At 52.6% G+C, this 25,334-nt stretch overlaps 1 protein-coding gene across 1 annotated transcript in view; it reads left to right on the top strand.

The window, feature by feature from the left end:
• The window catches only part of IGDCC4 (immunoglobulin superfamily DCC subclass member 4), a 39,070-nt gene that overhangs the window by 7,211 nt on the left and 6,525 nt on the right, over positions 1-25,334 (top strand). Inside the window, exons 2-15 of the mRNA XM_069595408.1 lie at positions 3,063-3,413; positions 4,048-4,189; positions 10,934-11,070; positions 12,301-12,441; positions 15,634-15,789; positions 16,499-16,912; positions 17,364-17,528; positions 18,086-18,223; positions 18,985-19,155; positions 20,309-20,548; positions 20,705-20,806; positions 22,262-22,445; positions 23,133-23,260; positions 25,014-25,184. Coding sequence (XP_069451509.1) covers positions 3,063-3,413; positions 4,048-4,189; positions 10,934-11,070; positions 12,301-12,441; positions 15,634-15,789; positions 16,499-16,912; positions 17,364-17,528; positions 18,086-18,223; positions 18,985-19,155; positions 20,309-20,548; positions 20,705-20,806; positions 22,262-22,445; positions 23,133-23,260; positions 25,014-25,184 — 2,640 coding nt within the window. The remainder of the gene's footprint in view (positions 1-3,062; positions 3,414-4,047; positions 4,190-10,933; positions 11,071-12,300; positions 12,442-15,633; positions 15,790-16,498; positions 16,913-17,363; positions 17,529-18,085; positions 18,224-18,984; positions 19,156-20,308; positions 20,549-20,704; positions 20,807-22,261; positions 22,446-23,132; positions 23,261-25,013; positions 25,185-25,334) is intronic.

Below are 25,334 nucleotides of genomic sequence, written 5' to 3'. Positions count from 1 at the left end.
GGGATTTTCCAAGCCTCCGACATGCTTTGGGGGGCAGGGAGGCTGCCAGAGGGCTCAGGGATTCGAGTCATGTGGGGCTTTTCTTCCCTGAAACTCAAACCGACTGCTCGGTGGCGGCTGGAATGGGGCATTTGGAAGCCGCTGGGCTGACAGCCCAGGCTGGCCTTGCCCCCACCGCGTTTGCATCAGAATCTAGGGGCTCAGATAGACAAGGGACTGGGTGTTGAGAATAGTGATTTGCATTTGTACATCCCCTTCCAGTTTATGAAGTCAAAGTATTAGTCGTTCAGCCGTGTCCAACTCTTTGCAACCTCATGGACTGTAGCCCACCAGGCTCCTCTGTCCCTGGGATTCTCCAGGCAAGAATACTGGAGTGGGCTGCCATTACCTTCTCCAGGGATCATCCCAACCCAGGGATCGAACCCGGGTTTCCTGCACTGCAGGCAGATTCTTTACCATCTGAGCCACCAGTGAGACCTCCAGTTTATGAAGTGCCTCTAAAGAATGAGTTCCCATTCCTTGATTGATGCCTGTCAGGCTTTGAACTGGAGCCCTGCCCTCCATCATCTGGTGTAATCCTCACAGGCTCCATAGTATCACCTTCATTTTACAGATGTGGAAACTGAGGCCCGGAGAGGTGAAGTGGCTTGTCACATAGCTGGTAGATGGAACGGCATGATTGGAAGCTTGATCTTCTGCCCCAGGATCAGGTGCTCTTTGTGGCTTCCTTCCCCAGTTTGGCTGGAAGCCAGGTGAGGCCAAGTGCTGCCTTCGCCTGGCTGCAGCCTCTAGTACTGCTGAAGCCAGTTGTGTCGCTGAAGGTGCCTGCAGAGCCTTTAGGAAAGGCAGAGAGGCCGTTCAGACCCCCTCTGTCTGCCTGCCTTCCCACTGTGGTGTCCTGGCTTCTGCCCTGGCCTCTGTATCTCTACCTGTCAGGACTTCTCCCCTCCGTCTTGATCCTATTCGGGGCTTTAAGTGTTGGCATGCATGTGTCTAGGTGTTGATGAGTGTAGCAGAGATTCGGGTGCACGTGTTTAGGTGTGGAAGGTATCTATAGTATCTAGATGATTCAGGCTTCTCAGATGGCTCAGTGGGTAAAGAACCCGCCTACAACGCAGGAGATGCAGAAGGCACAGGTTCGATCCCTGGGTTGAGAAGATGCCCTGGAGGAGGTCTTGGAAACCCACTCCAGTATTGTCTGGAAAATCCCATGGACAAAGGAGCCTGGTGGGCTACAGTCCATGGGGTCACAAAGAGTCGGAGACGACTGAAGTGACTGAGCCCTGCGCAGCTGGATGATACTCTGAATCAGTTTAGGAACAGGTGTGTCCCGTTCACTGAACAATCCTGCCGTCATAGAATCTCAGACATCACCCGCTATGTTTGAGTAAACGAGCAGGGCGGGGCTGGGGGCAAGGAAGTCCCCAAGGGCACACAGCTGGACTGTGACAGGTCCAGGTCCAGAACTGAGGGTCGCCTGAGTCCCGCACCGCTGTGCTGCCCGCGTGGCCCTGACGAGGCGCTGTCAGCCCTGGCCTGCCTGCTCATGAGTGTGGGCCACTGTCCTCACCTCCGTCCCTGACTCCCTCTCAGACACACCATGGTGCCTTTAAGCAAGGTGTCAGGCCAGAGGATAGGAGGGGGCCTTCAGCCTGGGAGTGTCTATGGACAAGGAGGCAGCCGGCCAACCTTGTGGGAGATACAGTGGGGAGAACCCACCATTTCCCTGTGAATAATGGTTACTAGCCTGGCTGAGATGTTGCTTAAAATGATAAACACTGGCATTTGGGTGTTTTGCCTTGACCCTGGGATGGCATTCCCTGTTCTCCTGCTCCCTTCCTCTACTGTCCACCTTTGTGGCCAGGGTGGTGTTGGAGCTGTGGGCTCTTCTGGGGCATCTGCAGAGGGTTGGAGGCCCAGGTTCTGTGCTGGCTCACTGTGTGGCTCTGGAGGAATCAGCTGCAGGGAGGAGAGTTTAACTCTTGCAGTCACTGCAGCAGAAGTGAATTGGACAATCATGGTTGAGACGACCTGCAGGATTCCAGGAGAGGGGACGACATTACTGAGCCAGGTCAGCCACTGTGCCGCTCTCCCTTACACGCGGCATCTCACTGACCGCTCACGGCAGCCTTCTGAAGAACGAATGACTGTGTCTTTTTAAATTGAGAGGCAATTCAGATGCCACAAAATTCACCATTTAAAGGGTACAAATCAGTGGGTTAAGTTTATTCACAAGGTTGTGCAACCATCACCACTATCTAATTCTAGAAACATTTTCAGCACCCAAAAAAGAAACCTTAGATCCCATAGCCATCTCTCTTCATTCTTCCCTCTCCCCAGTCCCTGGCAACCATGAATTTATGGTCTTGTCTCTATGGATATGCCTATTCTGGACATTTCATAGAAATGAGATCACATTATACAATATGTGGCGTTTCATAACTGGCTTCTTTCCCTTTGCATAAAGTTGTCAAGGTTTATTTCCTCTGAGGCAAATGTCAGTTCTTCATTTCTTTTGATAGCTGAGTAATATATTTATCCATTCGTCAAGTGATTGGGCTTCCCAGGTGGTGCTAGAGGTAAAGAATCTTCCTGCCCGTGCAGGAGGCATGAGACGTAGGTTTGATCCCTGGGTTGGGAAGATCCCCCTGGAGGAGGGCATGGCAAGCCATCCCAGTGTTCTTGCCTGGAGAAACCCCATGGGCAGAGGAGCCTGGTGGGCCATAGGGTTGCACAGAGTTGAACACGACTGAAGCGACTTAGCATGCATGCACGCACAGGTGATTGGGCATTTGAGTTGCTTCCACCTTTTGCTAAGAACTGTGTTATTTTGTGGATGAGGAAGTTGAGTGGGGCTGAGGGGCGCGCATGATGGGCATGAAGCGCAGTCGTTGGCCCAAGATCACAGGCAGAGGCAGAGCTGGGATCCAGACACAGGTTTCCTCATGACCGCTCTTTCTCCGAGGCTTGTCCCCAACCCTGGTGCAAGTGACTCAGGAGCTGGAGGCTGTGGGATGTTGGAGGACACACTCTGATGGCCCTGGTGTCCCTCCTCTACGCAGGGGAGCAGCCATTGCCCCAGGAGACGACCGTGTCGCTGAGCTGTGGAGCAGGGCCGCTGCAAGTAATCCTGGGCCCAGAGCAAGCCCTGGTGCTGGACTGCAGTCTGGGGGCAGCTGCCACCGGACCCCCAACCAGCATCACGTGGAGCAAGGATGGAGGCGCCCTCCCTGAGCACGAGCACCTTCGCCTGCTACCCAATGGCTCCCTATGGCTGTCCCAGCTGCCGACAGTAGATGGCGCTGACGAGGCAGACCCTGGGGCTCCAGAGGTCATTGAGGGCAGCTATTCCTGCCTGGCCCATGGGCCCCTCGGGGTGATGGCCAGCCAGGCTGCAGTGGTCAAGCTCGCCAGTAAGTGCTACATCTGGGGCTGAGCTGAGACCCACACAACGTGGGGTGTGGGAACTGGGATCCGCCATTAGTTACTTGCACAAAGGCTTGTCTCTGAGCCACCCCCCTCTCCCTGCCTCCTGTCCTGCTCAGTGGGTCCCTTCCTGCTACTATCTGTCTCACCGTTCAATAGTCTCACTTCTTCCCCACTCTTCTGCTGCTCCTCTTTTTCCTTCCCTGTGACTTTGAGGGTCTAGACCTGTGCTTTCCTCCAGGAAGCCCACCAGAGACTTGTAAGAGTGTCAGGAGCACAACGGTGCTCCCCATGCCCGTAGAGTGTGTGGAGCCGAGCTGCATCGTCCAGCCACCCCTTGGGGGGCTCTTAGGAGGCACAGATCACCATGACATAATTTTGAGGCCAGAGGAGACACTGTAGTCTGACATGAGTAAGGCAGGGGACTCATCTGACCAGTCATCGCCACTTACCCTCTGCTTGCCTGCCTGTCTGCGTCGGGCCGAATTTTCTCTGCTCGTGTTTCTGTTGCCCCGTGCCCCTCTGTCCGTGCGTGTGTGTGTTTCACCATCCATGCTCGCTGTGCCTCCTTTCTCGTGGCCCTCTCCTGTCGCTGTATTTTCTCACTGTCCTCATCCCCAGCCCTCGCAGGCTTCTCCCTGCACCCAGAATCTCAGACTGTGGAGGAGAATGGGACCGCTCGCTTTCAGTGCCAAATCGAAGGACTGCCAACACCCATCATTACCTGGGAGAAGGACCGGGTGACGGTGCCTGAGGAGCCTCGGTGAGTGTCCTGCAGGGGAGTGGGGAGTGGGTCCCAGAGGGCCGGTAGGTTGGGCTCTGGGACATTCTTGGAAACTGGGATCCTTAGAGTCAAGGTGGCTCCATTTGCCCAAACTGACTTAGGAGCCAACCACCAGCAGATGCTCAGCTCATTTCTGGTCCCAAAGAGAAATTGGGCCAGAGGTTTTTGCTCCCTAGGAGAAAAGCCACCTACCGAGCTATGCGGCTTGGGTTAAGAGCAGTGATCGAGTACTTCAGAGCATATGTAGCCTAACCACTTGTTTTATCGAGGAGGAGACCAAGGGCCAGAGAGGAGCTGTGTTTTATCCAAGGCCACACAGTGAGGCATTGGCTGGATGTTCGTTGTTTTTGCTCAGGGCCAGGAGGCTGCTGGGAGGCTTTCCCTTTGCAGGTTCCTCTAAGTTTCCACCCTAGAAACATAACTTCTTTTCTTCCCTCAGTTCCATCCAGTGGGGTGCAGCATCTGATAACTGGGTTGTGGAGAGCTTTCCTGTGTCATCCTCCTTTCTCCCCATAAAGGCAATGGAGCAATCCCAGGGAATGGTTTCTGGGGCAGAGGAGAAGCAGAGGCTAGACCCAGGACCTGATCGCTCCTGTGGCTTCCTGGGAAGGCCCAAACGTACACAGAGCATGTCCAGAAGGCATGAGGCTCGTTTGCATCCCTGATCTTGGAATTGGTCTCATGACTTGGCTGCCACCCCATAGATTCTTTTTTAATTGATGCGCGGGGTCTTTGTTGCTGCACATGGGCTTTCTCTATTTGCGATGAGCCAGGGCTGCTATCTAGTTGCGGCGCGTGGGTTTCTTATTTCGGTGGCTTCTTCTGTGGGTGAGAGCACAGGCTCTTTAGCACTCTGGTTACAGCAGCTGCGGCTCCCAGGCTCAGTAGTTGCAGCACATGAGCTTAGTTGCTCGGACGCATGTGGAATCTTCCCAAACCAGGGATCAAACCTGTATCCCTTGCATTGGCAGGCGGATTCTTAACCACTGTGCCACCAGGGAAGTCCCACCCCGTGGATTGTTACATTTTGGAGAGGTTTCTCCAAAGGCCTTTCCCAGCCGCCCTGCCCTCCTTTCCGTGCATCTCTCTCTCTGGCTGTAGTTACCAGCCCACTCTCTCCTCTCCCAGTTGAGGTGAGATTCCTCAGGCTCAGAAATACTGGTTTCCAGATCTCTCTGCCCTGGAACTAACCTGTCTTTAGAGTATTGAGTTGGCCCAGCTCCTCTGACTTTTATCCATGTCTCGATAGGGGTGAAAGTGTGAGAGAAAGTTCTAGATAGAAAAGCCACAGGCCACATCTCTGCAACAGTTGGAAGGGAGGAAGAAGGGTGAGAAGCCAAGATGTAAGTGATCCTGTGATTCTGGTGATCAGTCGGCCCCAGTGGTCCAATGGGTTGGACTAGATCGTGGTTTCCAAAGTGAGTTTTTTTGAGAATATTAGTCCCTAAAGATGATTCTTGGAAAAATTCTTTTTTTCCATGGTCAAATAAGACCTTGGAGTTGACAAGTCCCCTGAGAAGCCCTGTGCTGAGAAACCTGTTTAACTTGTTTAACCACCTCTTAGAGTCATTTGCTCAAAAGTGTCAGTCACTCAGCTGCATCCGACTCTGCGAATCCGTGGACTGTAGCCTGCCAGGTTCCTCTGTCCATGGGATTCTCTAGGCAAGAATACTGGAATGGGTTGCCATGCCCTTCTGCTATCCCCAGAATGAACATTCTAGGGCGGGGACCTTGGGATTGCTAACCCAGTTTCCCAGCACTGGCATGTTAAGTTCTGTGCCTCCGCGTGTGGTGCCCCTCACTGCTGGGGGTGGATGCTTCCAGCGGGTTGCTGGGTCAAGTGAGAGGTGGGAGAGAGCAGAAAACTCTCCCCACGTTAAAAGTCACGAGAGGCTCTGCTTAATGAGAGCGGTGTTTTCTCACTTAATCCCTCCCGTCATCCTTCAAGCTAAGGGTATCTTATTTTTCACATTTTCCTCTATTTACTTTGTTTATATTCCTGTTAAACCCATTTTTCAAATTCGTATAAACAGAGAAGAAGAAACAAAAATGACTCATCTTCTTACCACCCATGGAAAGCCTCTGTTAGTTTTGATGTCCACCCTCAGGACTTTTCCCTTATATGTTTATAAATATTAAAAATTTTGGCTGATATATACTGGGTATTTTTATTCAATCTTTTTTATAGAAAACAAAAATGGGATTATATTGCAATTCCTGCTGGGTTTTTTTTTTTCCACTTAATGCGTACAGAACCCCCTTCCAGGTCTGTCTGTGTGGCTGTGGCAGATGCTCTTCTCTGAACTGTGAAATGAGGGAACTGAGGATCAGAGACACTAGTCACTTGCCTCAAGTCACACAACTGCTGCTAAGAGTATCTGGCATTGGAGCCCTGGGGTGGATGAATTGGTGGTTGGGGTGGGGAAACCGCAGGGTCTGAAGAAGCTCCTGTTATAGGTGGGCTTAGAGATGGATCCAGTTATGCTCAGAGGAGAGAAGTTACTTCCTCAGTGTTTCTCCACAAATAGAGAAGTTCCCGCACCTCCCAACATCTAGTTAGGCCTCTCCCAGGAGGCTGGAGCTGCCTGTTCCTGGACTCTGGAAGCGTTTGCCCCCAAGTCCTCTGAAAATTGATCCTCATCTATAAATAAGCCAGGCTCATATGTCCCAGCACATTGTGTGTGGGGTGGGGGATAAAGAAATACCTAAAACGGCAACTTGATTATGCCCAAGGTATGTATTTTTACACATGCCCAGATAGAGTTCATGTACAAATATGCTATTCATAAACTCAACTCAGAGGTTTGAAGGAGACCATATGCCCAGGTGTAGGCTGTGCACATGTGCAGTTAATAAGCACACTCTATCAGGGTCTGTATGCATATTTTGGGCACTGACGGCAAAGTCTAGACCCTAAGGCAATTGCCTGATATTTAAACTAATTTCTAATGAGAGGGGATCATTTTTCTTCCACGGGAACCAATAATCACCAAGAGCAGCGTTTCCCAAATCACAGGCATTCACAAACTCCTGTCATAATCTTGGCCACCCCTAAGCCATTTATACAATCACTCACTTTATACATTTCTTCAAATCAACTCTCTCTTTTATAACTTTTGTGTGTGTGTGCTAAGTCGCTTCAGTCGTGTCCGACTCTTTGCGACCCTATGGACTGTGGCCTGCCAGGCTCACCCGTCCATGGGATTCTCCAGGCAAGAATACTGGAGTGGGGTGCCACTTCCTTCTCCAGGGGATTTTCCCGACCCAGGGATCAAACCCAGGTCTCTCACATTACAGGCGGATTCTTTACCGCTGAGCCACCGGGGAGGTCTGCTTGGTCACTTTGGTGGTGGTGGTTTAGTTGCTAAGTTGTGTCTGACTTTTGCGACCCCGTGGACCCCATGGAGCCTGCCAGGCTCCTCTGTCCATAGGATTCACCAGGTAAGAATACTGGAGTGGGCTGCCATTTCCTTCTCCAGAGGATCTTCCCGTACTCACACTTTAAAACAAATGGATTTAATTCCTGCAGGATCCCTGGTCCAGTCCTCTGCCCTGCCCATCTTCCAGGGTCCATCTTGTATCAGCCTCATGTGACCCTCAGCTCATATCCCTTTTCCTGGGGTGGATCTCTGAAGGGCTCTGGGTGGGGCGCCTTGGCCCTCAGGAAATTCAGAGCAGCTCTGCCATTTCTTCTCTGCTCTTGAATCCTGGGGTTCAAGTGTCGTTTTGCAGGTACAGGAAGCAGGCTCAGGCTTGGAAAGAGAATGATTACTCCCTTTTAGATAGAAGTTGCTTTCATTCTACAAGTAGCTATTTTATTTGAAGTCCTTTTAAAACTATAAGTATACTACTAACTTAAAGGAGAAAAAGTCACCTACAGATTGACCACAGATAGCTATTACCATGATCTTATGTGAGCTTATAACACATTAACAGGGTCAGGAGTGTGAAATAGGTAGGAATTATGAAGCCCGTTTTTCAGATGAGAAACCTGAGGCCTGGACATTGGATGTCACTTGCTAAAAGTCACATATATTGGAATCAATTCTCTCCACTATGCCACAGCTGCTTTTATTCCAGAGCCAGAAATGACAAAACAAAGTGCGTCTTTCCATTTAAATTTTTTTAAGTTTTATATTCCCAAACTAATAAATAAATGCTCGCTGTAACTAAGAAATTTAAAAGCAGAACAAAGAAGAGCCCCCCCACCCCCAGTAATCCCCCTTGCTGAGAAAACCTCGACGAATGACGTGAGCTTTACCACCCTTGACTTTTTCTGCGCACATCCTCGCATATCATTTATCTATTCTCCAAAAATAGCATTGCTTCGTAAACACTGTTTTGTGATTTCCCCCCACCCCCACCACTAACCAATGTATCTTGGACATCCTTCCAAGGACAGAGCTTTTGAAACCACATTTTTAACAAAGCAGAAAAGATATTAAATGAACATGAAAAGTGGTACCATCTCACTTCTTTGGCTGTAGCAAAGGCAGCAACAGCACCACACCCAAGGAAAGATATCCATTCCTTTGTTCGTTCATTCGGCACACATAATTAAGGCAGTATTGCTTGTCATAGGAGGTATTAGCTCTTGGATTGTTGTTTTTGTTGTTTAGTCGCTAAGTCGTGTTTTTTGCAACCCCACGGACTGTAGCCCTCCAGGCTTCTCTGTCTAGGGGGTTTCCCAGGCAAGAATACTGGACTGGGTTGCCATTTCCTCCTCCTGGGGATTTTCCCAACCCAGAGGCCAGACCCGTGTCATTGGCAGGCGCATTCTTTACCCCTGAGCCACCAGAGAAACTCTTGGATACCTGGAGCAATATTTCCCTGGAAAGACCGGGAACCTTTGGGGTCAGGAAATGTGGGCAGCTATTGAGACTGAGGAAGGAGGAAAGGTCTTAGAGAATATAAGGTGGAGGAGCCCAGGATGGGGGTGGGGGCCTTGTTCCTGAGATGGGTCCTTGTCTTTTCCATCAAATTCTCCGTGGCAGCAGGCTGCGTCCTGGCCCAGGATTTAGCTCTAGACACCCTGCACCTCCTCGTCACTTCTCTCCTGCTGGCCCCAGCACTGCTGCAGGCAGCTCTTGGAGCTGAGGCGAAGGCTCTGGGGGCAGAGTTGAGTTTGCCTGTAGGGTGAGGGAAGGAGTGATGAAGGTTTATGCTTTTGTTCTAAGTCTTTGGGCCACAGCAGATTTCTAGGCTTATGGCCAGAATTCTCTCCCAACACCCTTGAGCTAGTGCTTTTCTCCTGTGTTTAGATTTTCTCATACCCCGCTTTCCCCACGAGCCAAGGGGTCTTCGCGTGCACAGCTGCCCCATTCCCTCCCTGACCTTGACCTAGCCTGCATCCACAGTGAGAAACTAGAACTCTCACCCTCGAGCTGACCCTGCAGAGATCACAGCTAGAAAATTCAGGAAGACCCACTCCCTCCCTGCTGGGGCCAGAGCCCATTCTGCTTCCCACCACCCAGGCCCCCGTGGACACGTCTCTGCCTGGGATTGTACTGTCTCTAAGCAAGATCTCTGGGCTCTTCTAGCCCAAATTGCTTTCCAACCCTCACCAAAAGGGCAGACAACACCACCCTCATCCATCCTGCCCCTCCTCCATAATGTACATGTTGACTGGCGGGCGGGGGCACTTGCTGGGACTACATCCCTTCCCACTGGCATTGTTAGCCATCTAATGGCTGCTAAGACAGGCAGGTGGGAAGAACGTGGGATTTGGCACCAGGAGATGTGGGTTCCAATTTTAACTCTGCTTTAACTGTGGGACTCTGGAAAGATACCCTCCTCCCTCCAAGACTTGGTTTTGTCACCAATAAAATGAAGGCTATGATCCCCTCTATCTCTTAGGCTTGTTTCAAGGTTCAGATTGAGATGTGACTAGAAGGGAGAGGAGAGAGAAGGTAATACAGGCAGGAAGTAAACAAGTTCAAAATTTACAGAAGGTTATTTAATGAAAATAAAGTCTCCTCCTGAGAGCTCCCCAGATCACAGGTCCCCTCTCAAGACAACTGCTATGACCAGGAACATTCCGTGCAAAAGCATGTAAGTGTACATGTCCTCCACACACTGTTCTATACCATATGTATTTTGGAGATGGTTTTGTATCAGCACACAAGGAGCTGCATCCTCTTAACAGCTGCCTAGCATTCCATTCTATGAATGTACCCGAACCAATTTAGCTAGTTCCCACCCTACAGATGGACACTTGGATTGTTGCCAGTCTTTTGCTGTGGCAGACAGGGTTGGAGTGAATATTGTTAAACATACATTTTGTGTATGTGTATGAGAATATCTTGGGATGAAGTCCTTGAAGTGATGTTGCTGAGTCTAAAAGGTGCATGCAGATTTGATAAAATACTTATTTGGCTGTGTCGGGTGTTAGTTGCGGCATAGTTGTGGCTCGCAGGCTCGAGAGTGTGGGCTCGGTAGTTGGAGAGCTCAGGCTTAGTTACCCCGTGACATGTGGGATCTTAGTTCCCTGACCAAGCATAGAACCCAGGTCCCCTGCATTGGAAGGCGGATTCTTAACCTCTGGACCACCAGGGAAGTTCCAGTATCTTGTAGTTTTAATTTGCATTTATTACGGGTGAGCTTAGTAAGCCACAGTAGGTGTTTCAGGAAGGAGGGGGAGGTGGGTTCAGGACAGTTGGGGCACCGCCACCCTCCCTGTAGAGCTCCTGTCCGCCTCACAGGTGCCCTCTGTCCCTTCCCAAGGCTCATCACCCTTCCCAACGGGGTCCTCCAGATCCTGGATGTACAGGAAGGTGATGCAGGCTCCTACCGCTGTGTGGCCACCAACTCAGCACACCAGCGCTTCAGCCAGGAGGCCCTACTCCGCGTGGCCCACAGAGGTAAGGGGGCTGGCCGGATGGGGCAGTCATCCATCTCAGAGCTGGGAGGGACCTCAGGTGGTCCAAGACCTGCCTTCAAATAGGTGACAGATGAGGCCGTGAAGCCCACAGAAGGCAATGCCACCCAAGTCAGAGAGAGCACTTGGGGCCGGAACCCAAGACTTCCGGTCCAGGGCGCCCTTCCTGCTGAGACTGTTTCCGTAGGTGGATGGAGTGTCCAGGGCTGGGGACGGGCGCAGGGAGGTGAGGTGTCTGTGGAGAGGGTAGGTGCCAGCCCCTGCCCTGGGGGAGCCGCCCCGTGCTGCTTGCTGTGCGTCCGGCTCCTAGAGGTCTGGGACTATTCTTTCCATTTCCCTGAAAATCTCCCGTCCCAGAGTGACGCGGTAGAAAGGACACAGGCTTTGGGGTCAGAACGACCTGGTTTGAATCCTGGCTTCTCTACGCACCATCTGTGTGACCCTGGGCTCCTTATCAAATGTCCAGCCCAGGGAGGTGGTGAGAATCGCCAGGATAGGAATGGGAAGTGCCTGGTGCCTGGCGAGTGTTCAATAGATCTCACTTCAGGCCTCCCGCAAAGGCCTCTGTCTTGCCTTCCTTTGCCAAGGCAGCTCCCCTCGACCCCCACCCCTCCACTCATCTCTTCCCATCCCCCTCTCATCCCGTCCACTTTCCCTCCCACTCTATTTCTGGGGCTTAGCTGATGAGCTGAGTCTGGTTTGCTGCCCGTTCAGTGCCCGGGGTCTCTGCCTCCACCTGCTGGACAAACCGGGTATTTACCATGCTGACCCAGGGACCCAGGGTCATGCTGAGAACTCAGCAGGGAATGGGTGCTCCCGGCGCCGCCACGCTGGCAGAAACTCGAGCCCTTCCCCTGCCTTCCCCACATGGGAACTGAGGCGCTCCAGGGAAGGGACTGGCCAGAACTGGAGACTCCAACTGTTGACTTCAAGTCCAGACTGCAAGTCTACTCTTGACTCTGCTGGTTCTCTGCCTTGAGGGTGGGTTCCATCCAGCAGGAAGAATGGGGGCGCTGTGTCGGAGGCCCAGTTATTCTTCTCTGGCTCCCAGAGAAAGACCTCTGAGTTCCAGTCCCAGCTCTGTTGAACTACGCAGCTGCTCTCCCATCTGTCCGATGGAACCCTGGCTGCCCCACCTGTCTCACCAAGTGACTGAGCACCAGGTAAGGGGCTGACTGTGAAGACGCCTGATGGTAAGGCTACCTCTCTCCAGGGTCCCTGGCATCCGCTGGAGGGCAGGACGTGGTCATCGTGGCAGCCCCGGAGAACACCACCGTGGTGTCTGGCCAGAGTGTGGTGATGGAGTGTGTGGCCTCAGCTGACCCTACCCCTTTTGTGTCCTGGGTTCGACAGGGTAAGTGGAGGGAGAGGACTTGAGGGCATGGGAGAGGAAGGGGGTGACGTTGCACACACCCCCAAGTCAAGGATCTATGAGCGTGACCACAGTATGGTCACCAACCTTTGGTGTGGCAGGAACCAACTTCTGTCCCAGAGTGGAGTGTGGGTAGAGGAGCCTGGACCAAATGAATCAATCCGTATAGCAAGTTTCTTTTATGAAGCTCACTCAGTCTGCCTCTCACAAAATCACTCTTGAGACCTTTCTTGGGGGTGGGCGCTGGGCTGTTTCTCCACCTTCTATGTTTCCAGTCCTTACAACAGTGAGTGTGGGGCCAGTGAGTCAGGGAGCACTTGGACTCTCTGCTGGTCTAACTACACAGCCCCTCCTGGTCCACCCAGTCTGCTCCTGCCTTTGTGTGCCCGGCTTCATGCTGGGCACAGTGAGTGAAAGACCCAGGTGAAAGAGATGGGGCCCCTGCCCTCTGATCTCACAGTCTGTGTAAGGGAGATAAACACATGTCCGTGAAGAGACTTGATGGTATCCGGCAGCAAGTGATGAGTGCCAAGCAGGGCTGCATTACAGAGGATGCTGTCAGGGTAATGAGAGCGCCGGGCCAACATAACCTTCCAGTCTACTGAGCACGAAACCCACTTTCCTGCTGGAGCCTCCTAGAGCAGTTCAAAGAGGTTAAGGGCCAGGGCTGTTATTCCTGGTGGGCAGATGAGGGTACTAAAGCTCAGAAAGGCAGGTGGAAAGCCAGGACCCAAACTTTAGAGCCTGTTCCTTTTCTGGTACACCACCCCCTACAGCTCTGAATGGAAGAAAAGCAAGGATTTCTTGTTTCCACTTGTCAATAAGAAGTGACTTGGGACTTCCTTGGTGGCTCAGACGGTAAAGCGTCTGTCTACAATGTGGGAGACCCAGGTTCGAGCCCTGGGTTGGGAAGATCCTCTGGAGAAGGAAATGGCAATCCACTCCAGTACTGTTGCCTGGAAAATCCCATGGATAGAGGAGCCTGGTAGGCTATAGTCTAAGGGGTCGCAAATAGTCAGACAGAACTGAGTGACTTCACTTGTCCCAAGTTGATGGCAGAAGTAAGTCTTAAATCCAGCTATTTCTACCCCTCTTCCCTGGTTCAGTCCATGATCCCACACTCCCTTTTGTAAGTTTGTATCTCACACTCAAGGCTATATAATGATGAATACATAGACTTTAAAGAAAAGTAATACCCCAAGATGACTGTGTACCCCCACCGAGCTGATGAGAAAGAACAGTGCTGCTCATCTGTGCCTCTCTGACCTACCTGACCTCACTGGACTCCTGACACTTGCCTAGTTAGGGGGAATCTTAGGCCAGCAGGACCCTCATAGTATTATTGGGGTAAGCCTGTGATGTCACCCAATTCTATCATCAGTGCTTCTCAAATCCTGACCAGGCATCAGGATGACCCAGGAGCTTCTTCAAACTGCAGACTCCCTCCCTTCACGCCTGAAAGATCATGACCCCGGATTCTTAATGTTTAACAAGTTCCTAAGGTCCTTCTACCGAAAGTGTGGTCTTTACCTACCTCCTGGGTGAAGTTAGAAATGCAGAATCTAGGGTGCCTGACGCCTCTGCATCTTAACGAGGTCTCTTGTGATTCTGTGATTTGTTTGCACAGTTGGGGATTTGAGAATTGCTGTCCTAGAGGGTCCAGACACTGTGGTTCTGGGATCTCACTTGAAACTCTGCTAATACCACACTTAGAAGACAGAGACTGGCTTCACTCCTGTCCCTGGGTGCTGTTCCTTTTCCAGGAACTTACTCCACTTAAGTCTGGAGAAGGAAATGGCAACCCACTCCAGTATTGTTGCCTGGAGAATCCCATGGACAGAGGAGCCTGGTGGGTTACAGTCCATGGGGTCGCAAAGAGTCAGACACGGCTGAGTGAGTAACACAACACAACAACTCCACTAAGTCAGGCAAGGGGCATGGCTTTTTTGTTCTGTTTTGTTTTCTTCTGATGGCAAAAGGTGTACATATTCATTATAGAAAACTAAGGAAAAACAGAACCAGTAGACATCCCACCACTCAGAGATTAAATTGCTAACATATGAGTGTGTTTTCTTCCAGAGTTTTTTTCTATGCACATGTATATTTTCCCCCCAAATAAAAGCTTGCTGTATTTACAGTTCCAAGTCTTGTTTTCATTCAACAGTATATCATAAGCATCTCCCCATCTTTATTTTATTTATTTATTTTTGGCTACACCATGCTGATTGTGGGATCCTAGTTCCCTGACCAGGGATTGAACCCGTATCTCCTGCAGTGGAAGTTCAGAGTCCTAACTACTGGACTACTTGGGGCTTCCCTCTCCATCTTTAAAGCTTTTTCAAAAAATAATTTTAATAACTGATAGTCCATCATTTGAGTATAGGCATTATTTAATTTTTGAAGTCTTTCCCAGTTGTCCACTGTTACCGTTAACACTGAGGCGATCAGCACTGTTAACAGCTCCCCACCACAGGGTGCCCACAAGTGGAATCCGGGCTTCAAGGTCAAGCTGGAGCCCCTGTATAGCCCTATCTGCATTTACCCTTTCTCAGGCATTGCAACTTACTGTCTTTAAAAACGTTCCCACTTTAATAGGTGAAAATGAACATCTGTGTTTTGACATGCATTTGGTTTTGTGAAGTAGAATAGTTTTTTTGTTTCTTGGCGGTTTGCATTTCAGCTCCTGACTGTAAGGCAAGGGCTTTCAAAATGCTTCTCACTTCACATCAAAATAAACTTCAGGTATTCAGGCCTCTGGTTATGGTGCAGATCTTTCCAGCCCTATCTTCACCATAGCCCTGGGCTGAGATCACACTGCAGGAGTGTGTCCTTGAGAGAAATGAATTGAACAGTAAATGGTAACAGTTTAACTGAGTGGTGTTCAGAGCACCTATTAATGTGCCTGCTTCGTGTGGGCCAGTCTCACAGACCTTATTGGTTCCACCCTCAGAACAGCCCTTCCAGCGAGGGACTATCTCCCCACCGTACAGAGAGAGACCCTAGGGCTCAGCGGGGATCACCGGTCTAGCAAATGGAGGAACTGACCCAACCAGAGACTGTTAGGTTCTCTTAACTCGGGTGGAGAGGGCGCCCGCACTCGAGGTCCGAGGTCCGGAGAGTGGATGGAGGGGAAGCCGTCAGCTCCCCGCTCCAGCACTCTCCCTCCTCCCGCAGACGGGGAGCCCATCTCCACCGATGTCATAGTCCTGGGCCGCACCAACCTACTCATCACCAGCGCGCAGCCCCGCCACTCTGGCGTCTACGTCTGCAGAGCTAACAAGCCCCGCACTCGGGACTTCGCCACCGCAGCCGCCGAGCTCCGCGTGCTGGGTGAGGAGGGGTGGAGGGTGAGATGGGGCAAAGGACCGGGGAGCAGGTGTAGGGGGAGACTGCAGTGCGGCGGATTAGCGGGGCCTGAGCGCAGGAGGAATAGGAAGTGGGAAAGCGGGCAAGTGGGCGTGTCAGAGGCGACGGTGGAGAATGAAAAGGGAAGAAGATAAGGCTGAGGGGGGCGGGGTCCCAGCACCTGGGGAGGAGTCCTTCGTAAGGGGGTGGGGTGCCTTGGACAGACTAGGTAACTAGAGGAGACAAGTGTGGGAGGAGATTGGAGGACGGAGTTGAGGAAGAGGAGAGGGGTGATAAAGGGCATTGCTTGGGTTATTGGAGAGGTGGTCTGGGTGGGATCCGGGTAATGTGGGGAAGGATGAGAGTGAGGTTATTCGGGGGGGGGGGTACATGTGATAGGTGTGGGGTCCTGGGAGGTAGGGGAGGCGGAATAAGTGCGGGAGAAGGGTTAGATCCTGGAGAAGCCAGGGTATTTGGGGAGGCCGAGGAGGCCTGGAGAGAATGGTTAGTGTAGGGCCGGGGTAGAAGGAGGAAGCGAGCTAGAGCTGCGCTGCTGAGGGTATTTTGGGGGGACGGGTGAATCAGGGAGAGGTGAGAATGAGTGAGGGGCTGCGGGAGTCCCTTGGGTATTTGGAGGCGTTGCAGGCCTCTAGCGGCGGGAGCGCGCAGTCAGCGTCCCTCTCCGGTCCCCCAGCCGCTCCAGTCATCTCGCAGGCGCCGGAGGCGCTGTCGCGGACGCGGGCCAGCACCGCGCGCTTCGTGTGCCGCGCGTCCGGCGAGCCGCGGCCGTGGCTGCGCTGGCTGCACGACGGGGCGCCGCTGAGACCCAACGGGCGCGTCAAGGTGCAGGGCGGCGGCGGCAGCCTGGTCATCACGCAGATCCGCCTGCAGGACGCCGGCTACTACCAGTGCGTGGCCGAGAACGGCGCGGGAACGGCGTGCGCCGCTGCGCCGCTGGCGGTAGTGGTGCGCGAGGGGCTCCCCAGCGCCCCCACGCGGGTCACCGCCACGCCACTGAGCAGCTCCGCCGTGCTGGTGGCCTGGGAGCGGCCCGAGCTCCACAGCGAGCAGATCATCGGCTTCTCCCTGCACTACCAGAAGGCGCGGGGTGCGTCTGCCCAGCAAAGGCCTACTGCAGGGCGTGCCTCCGCGGTGGGGGGTAGGGACGGGCACAGGCTGGATGATTGAAGGCTGCCTTTGGGATAGGATGGGATGGGGTGAGAGACCTGTGTGTAGATGTGGGTTAGCGCATTTCCCCTTCAGCGAGAGGAGCAGCGAGAGGATGCTTCTCCCAGGGAAAATGCCTTGGCATTCCTGGAGCCAGCTTGTTAATTGCAGCAGGAGTCACTTCAGTTACACGCTAGAAAAGACTTCTAACCAGTGGGAGGAACTAATACAGTGCGACTAGATGTCAGGGGAGTTTATAGTCTCCTACTCAGATTATCTGGAATGATTTAGCTAGAAAGAGGCTATTTCAGGGACTGGACAACATGAAGGATTCCCTAGACAGCTTTGAGCAGTGGCCCTGTGACAGACACTTTGTCCCCTAACCCACTCAGGCGTGGACAATGTGGAATACCAGTTTGCAGTGAACAATGACACCACTGAGCTACAGGTTCGAGACCTGGAACCCAACACAGACTACGAGTTCTACGTGGTGGCCTACTCGCAGCTGGGGGCCAGCCGCACCTCCTCCCCAGCACTGGTCCACACACTGGATGATGGTAGGGCCTCTGCACCTGCCGTGGGTACCTTGGGCCCCAGGGAATTCCCTGGGGATGGTAGCTTAGTTTCTCTTAACTCCTATACGCCAAGGTGCTTTTACATGCCTTGTGCCATCTTTTGTGCCCTGTAAAAGAGTGGGCAAGGGTTCATCTCCCTAATTTGCAGTTGGAGAAACTGAGGCCCAGAAAGTGAGTGACTTGCCCAAGGTCAATAGTGCAGCTGGGACTTGAGCCCAGGTTTCATGACTGCCTGTAATCAGGTGGCCCTTCGCTGCACCCAGGTACCATCCATCAGGAGCTTCTCCATCAGGTACCATCAGACAGGAGCCAGTGACAGTCTGCTGGATGTAGGAGACTGTGCTGGGGGAATGTCCTGGGAAGGCTGTCCCATCCTCTCCAGCTTGGGGCTCCCCTGAGAGGCTCCCTTTCCTCCCTCAGATCCTGGTCCTGGGCCTACTTCTGACTTGCTGTGTGACCTGGGCAAGTCTCTGGCCGCTCCTGGGCCTCACCTTCCACGTCGGTGGAGCAGAGCTCATGCTGATGTTCTTCTGTCTCAGTCCCCAGTGCAGCACCCCAGCTCTCCCTGTCCAGCCCCAACCCCTCGGACATCAGGGTGGCGTGGCTGCCCCTGCCTCCCAGCCTGAGCAATGGGCAGGTGGTGAAGTACAAGATAGAATACGGTTTGGGAAAGGAAGGTGAGTGGGGGCAGGAATCAGTGAGGTGAGGGGTCGGTCAGAGCAGCTGGTGGAGTAGGGCAAGGTAAATCTAGAAAAGGGGAAGGTGGGCTGGGGGTTGAGAGGGCAGGAGTGGAAGGAAAGGCTCAATCAGAGGGCTTGCTCAAGACAGGGGTAGGGCTGGGGGCTAGCCCCACCTTCTATACAGCGTAATCTGACAGTCCCTACTGCAGGCTCCTTGTCTGTGAAGTGAGGCAGGTGACCTAGGTAATCCCTGGGGTCCCTCCCAGCTTAGAAGGGATAGGGAGGTGCAGGGCTTGCTTGTGGGATTGAGGGAAATGAGGCATGGGTGAGGTGTTAGGACAGATGTCAAGAATCTTGGGGAGGAGGAATGAAATTGATGAAGACACAGGAGAAAGCAATTGGTTGGGAGCCAGGGGGCCAGGGCGAGGAGGGAGGGAAGGGTGAGGAAGGGAGCTTGGGTGGTCGATAGGGCTCTGGAAGAGGCGGTGCTTGGTGGCTTCACAGTCAGCCCCTCGGGCCCATGCCCTGGTGTGTGTGGGCTGGCTCCTGGGGCAGTGGGGAGCGTGTGCCCTGATTCTCCCCACTATGAGCCCAGGCTCATGGCTGGCATCAGCAAGGGTCAGAGGCCTGGGCATTCACTGAAGCATGGAGTCCATCCAGGCACTGAGGGGTCAGGGCCTGAGGTGGAAGAGTCAGTGTAGGGGGGTTTAGGAGTTCTTAAGGGGGCCACCCAGAGCCAGTGTCTTCTGTCCCAGCAGATCAGATTTTCTCCACCGAGGTGCCGGGGAATGAGACGCAGTTTACGCTGAACTCGCTTCAGCCCAACAAGGTGTATCGAGTGCGGATTTCAGCTGGCACAGGGGCTGGCTATGGGGCGCCCTCCCAGTGGATGCAGCACAGGACGCCCAGTGTGCACAACCAGAGCCATGGTATAGGGTCAGAGGGGACAGGTGGGGTGATGTGAGTGACTGTGTGGGCGTTTGGGAGCCCTTGGAACCCAGACCGAACCACCCCCTGCATGAGAGATCTACCGTGGCTGCCCCTGCTCGATGGGTGAAGAGGCAAAGGGCTGGCGTTTGTAGACCCCTGGGCTCATGTATCCCTTCCATCTGCTGTGTGCCCTTGGACAGACCATTCACAACTCCAAGACTTCACTTACTACTGCCAGGTGTATCATGAAGATTAATTAATATAAACAAAAGTTTGATACATAATTAGAACTGGTTAAGTAGTAGCAAATAGGGGACTTCCCTGGCAGTCCAGTGGTTAAGAAGCCATGCTTCCACAGCAGGAGACACAGGTTTGATCCCTGGCTGGGGAACTAAGATTCCCATGTGCTGCGAAGCACAGCTGGGAAAAAATAAATAAATAGTAGCTGCTTCTGTGATTATGACTGTTGTGGGTTTTGTTGAGAGGCCCAATAGTAGAGTGGATAAATGAAGACAAAACCTGGCATACATACTATCTGTGTCATCTTGGGCAAGTTACTGGACTTCTCTAAACCTCAGTTTTCTTATCTGTAAAATGGGGACACTAGTAGTTTTGTTATTTTGTAGGGTTGTGAGAATAAAGTTAAAATACATGCTCTGAAGTGCTTAGGACAGCATCAGACACACAGTGAGCCAACCCACTCTCAGGCTCCAAGGAGGTCTCCCCACTTCGGTGGCTCCATCCCTCCTTCCTGGCTTCAGCAACCCCTCTGATCCCCTTGCCTGCTGGTGCCCATGCCTTCATCCCTTCAGAAGATTTACAGAGCCCTCCTCTAAGTCAGGTATTAACAGCTCTGCCCCAGAAGTGCTCTTGGCCAACCTCTTTGCAAACACCCAGGAGATGTCCCCGTGTTCCCAGCACTCTGGGCTTATGGAATAGTGAGTTCTCCTCTAGACCCAGCCTGGGCCTGACCCTTAGGCTGGTGGCTGAGTGGTGAGATTTATTGGGAGAACTCTGGCAAGGGCCTCACTCAGTGCTGTCTTCCTGCTTTCTGCTTCCCCATGCTTCTTCCCTCCTCCCTTCCCCGGCCTCCCCTTCTTCCTTCTCCTTCATTCTCTCACTCCTCCTCCCTTCCTGCTCCTCCGCCCCCAGTCCCTTTTGCGCCCGCAGAGCTGAAGGTACGGGCAAGGATGGAGTCCCTGGTCGTGTCCTGGCAGCCACCCCCGCACCCCGCCCAGATCTCTGGCTACAAGCTGTACTGGCGAGAGGTGGGAGCGGAGGAGGAGGAGACGGACGGTGAGAGCCCTCCAGGGGGCCGTGGAGACCAGGCTTGGGATGTGGGGCCCGTCCGACTCAAGAAGAAAGTGAAGCAATATGAACTGACCCAGCTAGGTGAGGAGGGCCGCCCGGGAGGGGATGAGACGGACACAGGTCCAACGGGGGGCTGGACAAGCTGGGCTGCTGGTTGGAGATGGAATCTCTCAGGGGACGCGAGAATGACCCCGGGGGTTCCTCTAACCAGCGAATGACCCCCATGGCCTTCCCCAGTCCCTGGCCGGCTGTACGAGGTGAAGCTCGTGGCGTTCAACAAACATGAGGATGGCTATGCAGCAGTGTGGAAGGGCAAGACGGAGAAGGCCCCCACCCCAGGTGAGGAGGCTGGGGAAGCAGAGAGGGAGGGCTCGGTCAGCAGGGCTGCGCCTGGCCTCCTTTCCCTCTCCTCCGGGCCAGCCCTTGTGGGCAGGCCGTCTGGAAGTTTCAGCCACCTACAAACCTATTCTACTGGCTTGTTTAGATCATAGGGAGAAGCTCCCGCTTCTGCCTTATAGGTCCATGTTTTCATTATCCATGAGCAGTGCTAATTTGGAAGGTTTGGACAGAGAGAAACCCAATGGTTCATCAGTGACTTCTGGCCCCAAGTTTAACCTTTAAACAATTTTTAAGATGACCCACCTTCATCACACTATCTCTCAGATTATTCCTCTGCTCTAGGCAGGGAGGGTATCCCTATGTGGCCCTCTAGGAAACTGAGGCTCAGAGTTGGTTCAGGCTACTGTAACAAAACATCATAAGCTGAGTAGCTTACACAACCAACATTGACTTCTCACTGCTTTGGAGGCTGGGAAATCCAAGATCAAGGCCTTAGCCGAGTCAGTGTCTGGTGAAGACCCGCTTCCTGGTTCATAGACCATAGGCCATCTTCTCGCTATGTCCTCACAGGGCAGAAAGAGGTCTAGAGAGTTCCCTAGGGTCTCTTTTATAAGGGCACTGTTATGGACAAAAAAATCTGTGTCCCCCAGAATCCATACGTTGAAACCCTACTCTCCAGTGTGATGTATTAAGAGGTAATTAGGATTAGATGATGTCATGAGGGTGGAACCCTCACGAATGGGGTTTGTACCCTTTTAAGAGTCACAAAGAGCTTGCTTCCCTTTTCTGCCCTGAAGATACAATGAAAAGTTGATAATCTATAACCCAGTAGAGGGCCTTCACCAAAACTTGATCTCAGACTCTGAAATTGTGAAAAATAAATTTCTGTTGTTTACCACCCAGTCTGTGGTTGTTACAGCGGCCCAGACAGACAGGACTCCACCATATGTTCAAATTTCAAAGTTCAGTAGGAACTTTGTGGGGGGACACAGACATTCATTCCATGACACTTCTATATACTTTACAAATATTAACTAATTTAATCCTCTTAACAACCCTATGAAATGTACATACTATTATTAGCCCCACTGATGGAATAGAGAATGGAAACACAGAGAGGTTAATTAACTTCTCCATAGTCACACAGCCAGTACATGGCAGAGTTGGAATTTGAATCAGGACAGCCTGGCTCCAGAATCTATGCTCATAATTACCATGACTTGCTGCCTCTCTCTCTCTTACATTCTTACATACTAGTGTTCCATAGTCTGCTTGCTGTATGCCCTTGGCCAAAATCACTTAAATCCTTGGGGGCCTCAGTTTCCTCATCTGTGAAGTGGAAATAAAGCATTATTCCCAACTCACAGTATCACAAGTGAAGGGTAAAAGAAAGTGCCTTGGGAACTGCAAACCACAGTACATATTTCCAGATGAGTGTCTTCCCTCCCTTCCCAGACCTGCCCATCCAGAGGGGACCGCCCTTGCCCCCTGCCTATGTCCATGCGGAATCAAACAGCTCTACCTCCATTTGGCTTCGGTGGAAAAAGCCAGACTTCACCACAGTCAAGATTGTCAACTACACTGTGCGCTTCAGCCCGTGGGGGCTCAGGAATGCCTCCCTGGTCACCTATTACACCAGGTGGGAAGAGGGGCTATGAAGGAGCTGAGTGGAAGGGAAGAAGGCAGCAGGTAGTGACGAAGAGAGGGGCCTGAGGGTTCAGGGACATTCCATGACTCAGGTGTTAAACTGGGGGCACATTGAGAGTCTGATGGCCTGGTGGCAACAGATGGGAAAGGAGAGCCCATCCAGTCCTGTCCCCTCACCGGGGGGCTCAACCCTGGGAGACATCATGCAGGACAGACCTATTTCTTCAGTCTCAGGTGATGGGGAAGAGACAGCCCAGCTGCTGCCTTGAGAGGCCCCCTGTTGGATGGGGAGTCAGAGACCTCTTGATCTCTGTTGTTTGGCAGACAAAACAAAGCATAAAAAGCAATAGATACGTATTAATACGATTGCAGCTGAAGGAAAATTATGCGTCTTTTCCTTTAAGTCAAGGAGAAGATGCATCAGAGAGGATTCTTTGGGTGGAGAATGACGTGGATTAACCCAGGAATATTTCTTGAAAGAGGGGCCCTGGCTTGGTGGTTGGACTTGGAATCTGATATATACGTCCATCCATCCACATCTCTCTGCAGGTCTCTGGATGGTGTTGGTGGCCCCAGTGTCAGGGAGCAGATTCCCTGCCCGAGGCAGGGGTTGGGGCTGGGTTGGGGGAGGAGACTTGAAGGGGCCTGAGAGTCCCAGTTGCATTTCTTACCTCGGCAGCTCTGGAGAAGACATCCTCATTGGCGGGCTGAAGCCGTTCACCAAATACGAGTTTGCGGTACAGTCTCATGGCGTGGACATGGACGGGCCTTTCGGCTCCGTGGTAGAGCGTTCCACCCTGCCTGACCGTGAGTAGCCCCTCAGCCCCTTGACCACAAGTCCATCTTTCACCAAACTTCTTGCCCCAGCAGCCCTCTTCTGAAATGCCCCTCAGAACCCCGTAAGTTCCTGTCACTCGCTTTGCATTTATGCTGGCAGTTCAGTGCTGGTCTTAACCATTTACTCACAGGCATGATCACGTGAGGTTTAGAGGAGCGGTTTCTTTTAAGAGGCTGTGCTGAGACCTCACTGAGCTGTGAAGAGGGTCAGCTCTGGAGGCAGGCGTCCTGGACTCTGCGTTTGGGTCCCCAGCGTGCCCCTGACACACAGGGAGACCTAGGCAGGCCCCTTCCCCAGCAGGGCTTCTGGGTCCTCATCTGTAAAAAGGGAAGGTGAGACCATGAGCTCTGCAGGTCTGTGACTCTGGAATCCTCTGGAAACGCATCTGGAGACAAGTGGCTCTTTGTCCTCACAGCACAGCCTCTTAGGTTCTGCTGATGAGACAGTTCCCCATTCTATCAGCAGACCTTTGTTCCTGATTTGAGATAAGAAGACGTGTGTAGGGTAGGGTAGGGAGGCCATCCACCCTCATGAATGCGCTTTTTTTAAAAAAAATGCTTACAAATTGTTTCTCACACACCCATGACCTCAGCTCAGGTGCCATTAGTCCCTCAGCCGTGTCCAACTCTGCTCCTCACGGACCGAGGAGCCTGGCCATGGGATTCTCCAGGCAACAGTATTGGAGTGGGTTGCCATTCCTTCTCCAAGGGATCTTCCCGATCCAGAGATCGGACGTGGATCTCCTGCACTGCAGGCAGTTTCTTTACTGTCTGAGCCGCCAGGGAAGCCCAAGAGCTCCGCTTATCGTGGTCTTGCACGTGGAGTTTAGGGAGCCTCAGTGTTTTCTCAGGGGAGACCATGACATGGAATCCCCAGCTCAATTGACCTGATTACAGAGGGGGGAATATTTTCTCCTTTCACAGATGGGGAGACTAGAGCCTGAGAAGTGGGGAGTCACCTAGGGCCATTGAGGGTTCTGACAGCCCATGGTGCTGTGGCCTTTTTAAGCCTTACAGCCCTGGGTCCCCATCTCACTCTCTGTTGGGCCTTGAAAACCTGAGCTCCCAAATTTCTGTTGTTTCCCAACTCACTAGACACCTTTTGTCCCTCCTTTCTTCCCTCCCTTCCTCATTTACTCCTGCCCCGCTCCCGCCCCCGTCAACTTCTCTGAAAACAAAACACAAAGCCTTTCAAGGTGGTACTTCTCACATGAGGATTCCTGTGACTCTTAAGGTCCTGGGCCCGGGCAGGCGTACATGGAAGCTATACAGGGCATCAACCAATTTTACTGAAGATTTGGGGTGGCAAGGGGAGTTAGGAACTTTATATTATATAGATATTAAATGTTACCATGGAAGAGATGAGTTTAAATGAAATGTGAGCCTTCCAAAAACTTTTGAGCTCTGCCCCCAGGTCCCCTGAGGACCAGCCAACCATCCTCAGCCCTTGGAAGTATTCGGGTGTGGAAATTTGAGGCGCTCTGCTCGAAAGAGTGGAAGAGAATTTCTAAGAGGGGCAGAATGGTGGCAAAGCCCCCCTCCCTAACTGTTTTCCAGGAATTCCCCAGTGAGAGACCCGACCTCATTTTGCTTCGTGGTCTGTGGTTTGTTCCAGTAAAGGCGGAAGCAAGGAGGCCATGCCTTCACACCCTGGCGCCCAGCTGCGCCCACAGCTGGGGCTGTCAGTGACCCTGCCTCTCCCGTCTCCTCCCCTGACACCCAGGGCCCTCGACACCCCCATCCGACCTGCGCCTGAGCCCCCTGACACCATCCACCGTCCGGCTGCATTGGTGCCCCCCCACGGAGCCCAACGGGGAGATCGTGGAGTATCTGATTCTCTACAGCAACAACCACACCCAGCCCGAGCACCAGTGGACCCTGCTCACCACAGAGGGTGAGTGCCCTCACCCCAGGACCTCTGAGCGTTTCCCCCCACCCCTTTCCAGCCTCCCCAGTGGCTGGGTTAGTACTGAGACAGCCACGGAGGTTTGTTCTAGGAGGAGCAGGCAGAAGCTGCTGCCTGGGTGGGAGCAGCAAGTCTTCC

This window comes from Ovis canadensis, chromosome 7 (genome assembly GCF_042477335.2).
Source record: "Ovis canadensis isolate MfBH-ARS-UI-01 breed Bighorn chromosome 7, ARS-UI_OviCan_v2, whole genome shotgun sequence".
In the NCBI taxonomy this organism is placed as follows: Eukaryota; Metazoa; Chordata; class Mammalia; order Artiodactyla; family Bovidae; genus Ovis; species Ovis canadensis.
The sequence above is the reverse complement of the archived record's forward strand: the minus strand, read 5'-3'. Positions and strand labels throughout refer to the sequence as shown.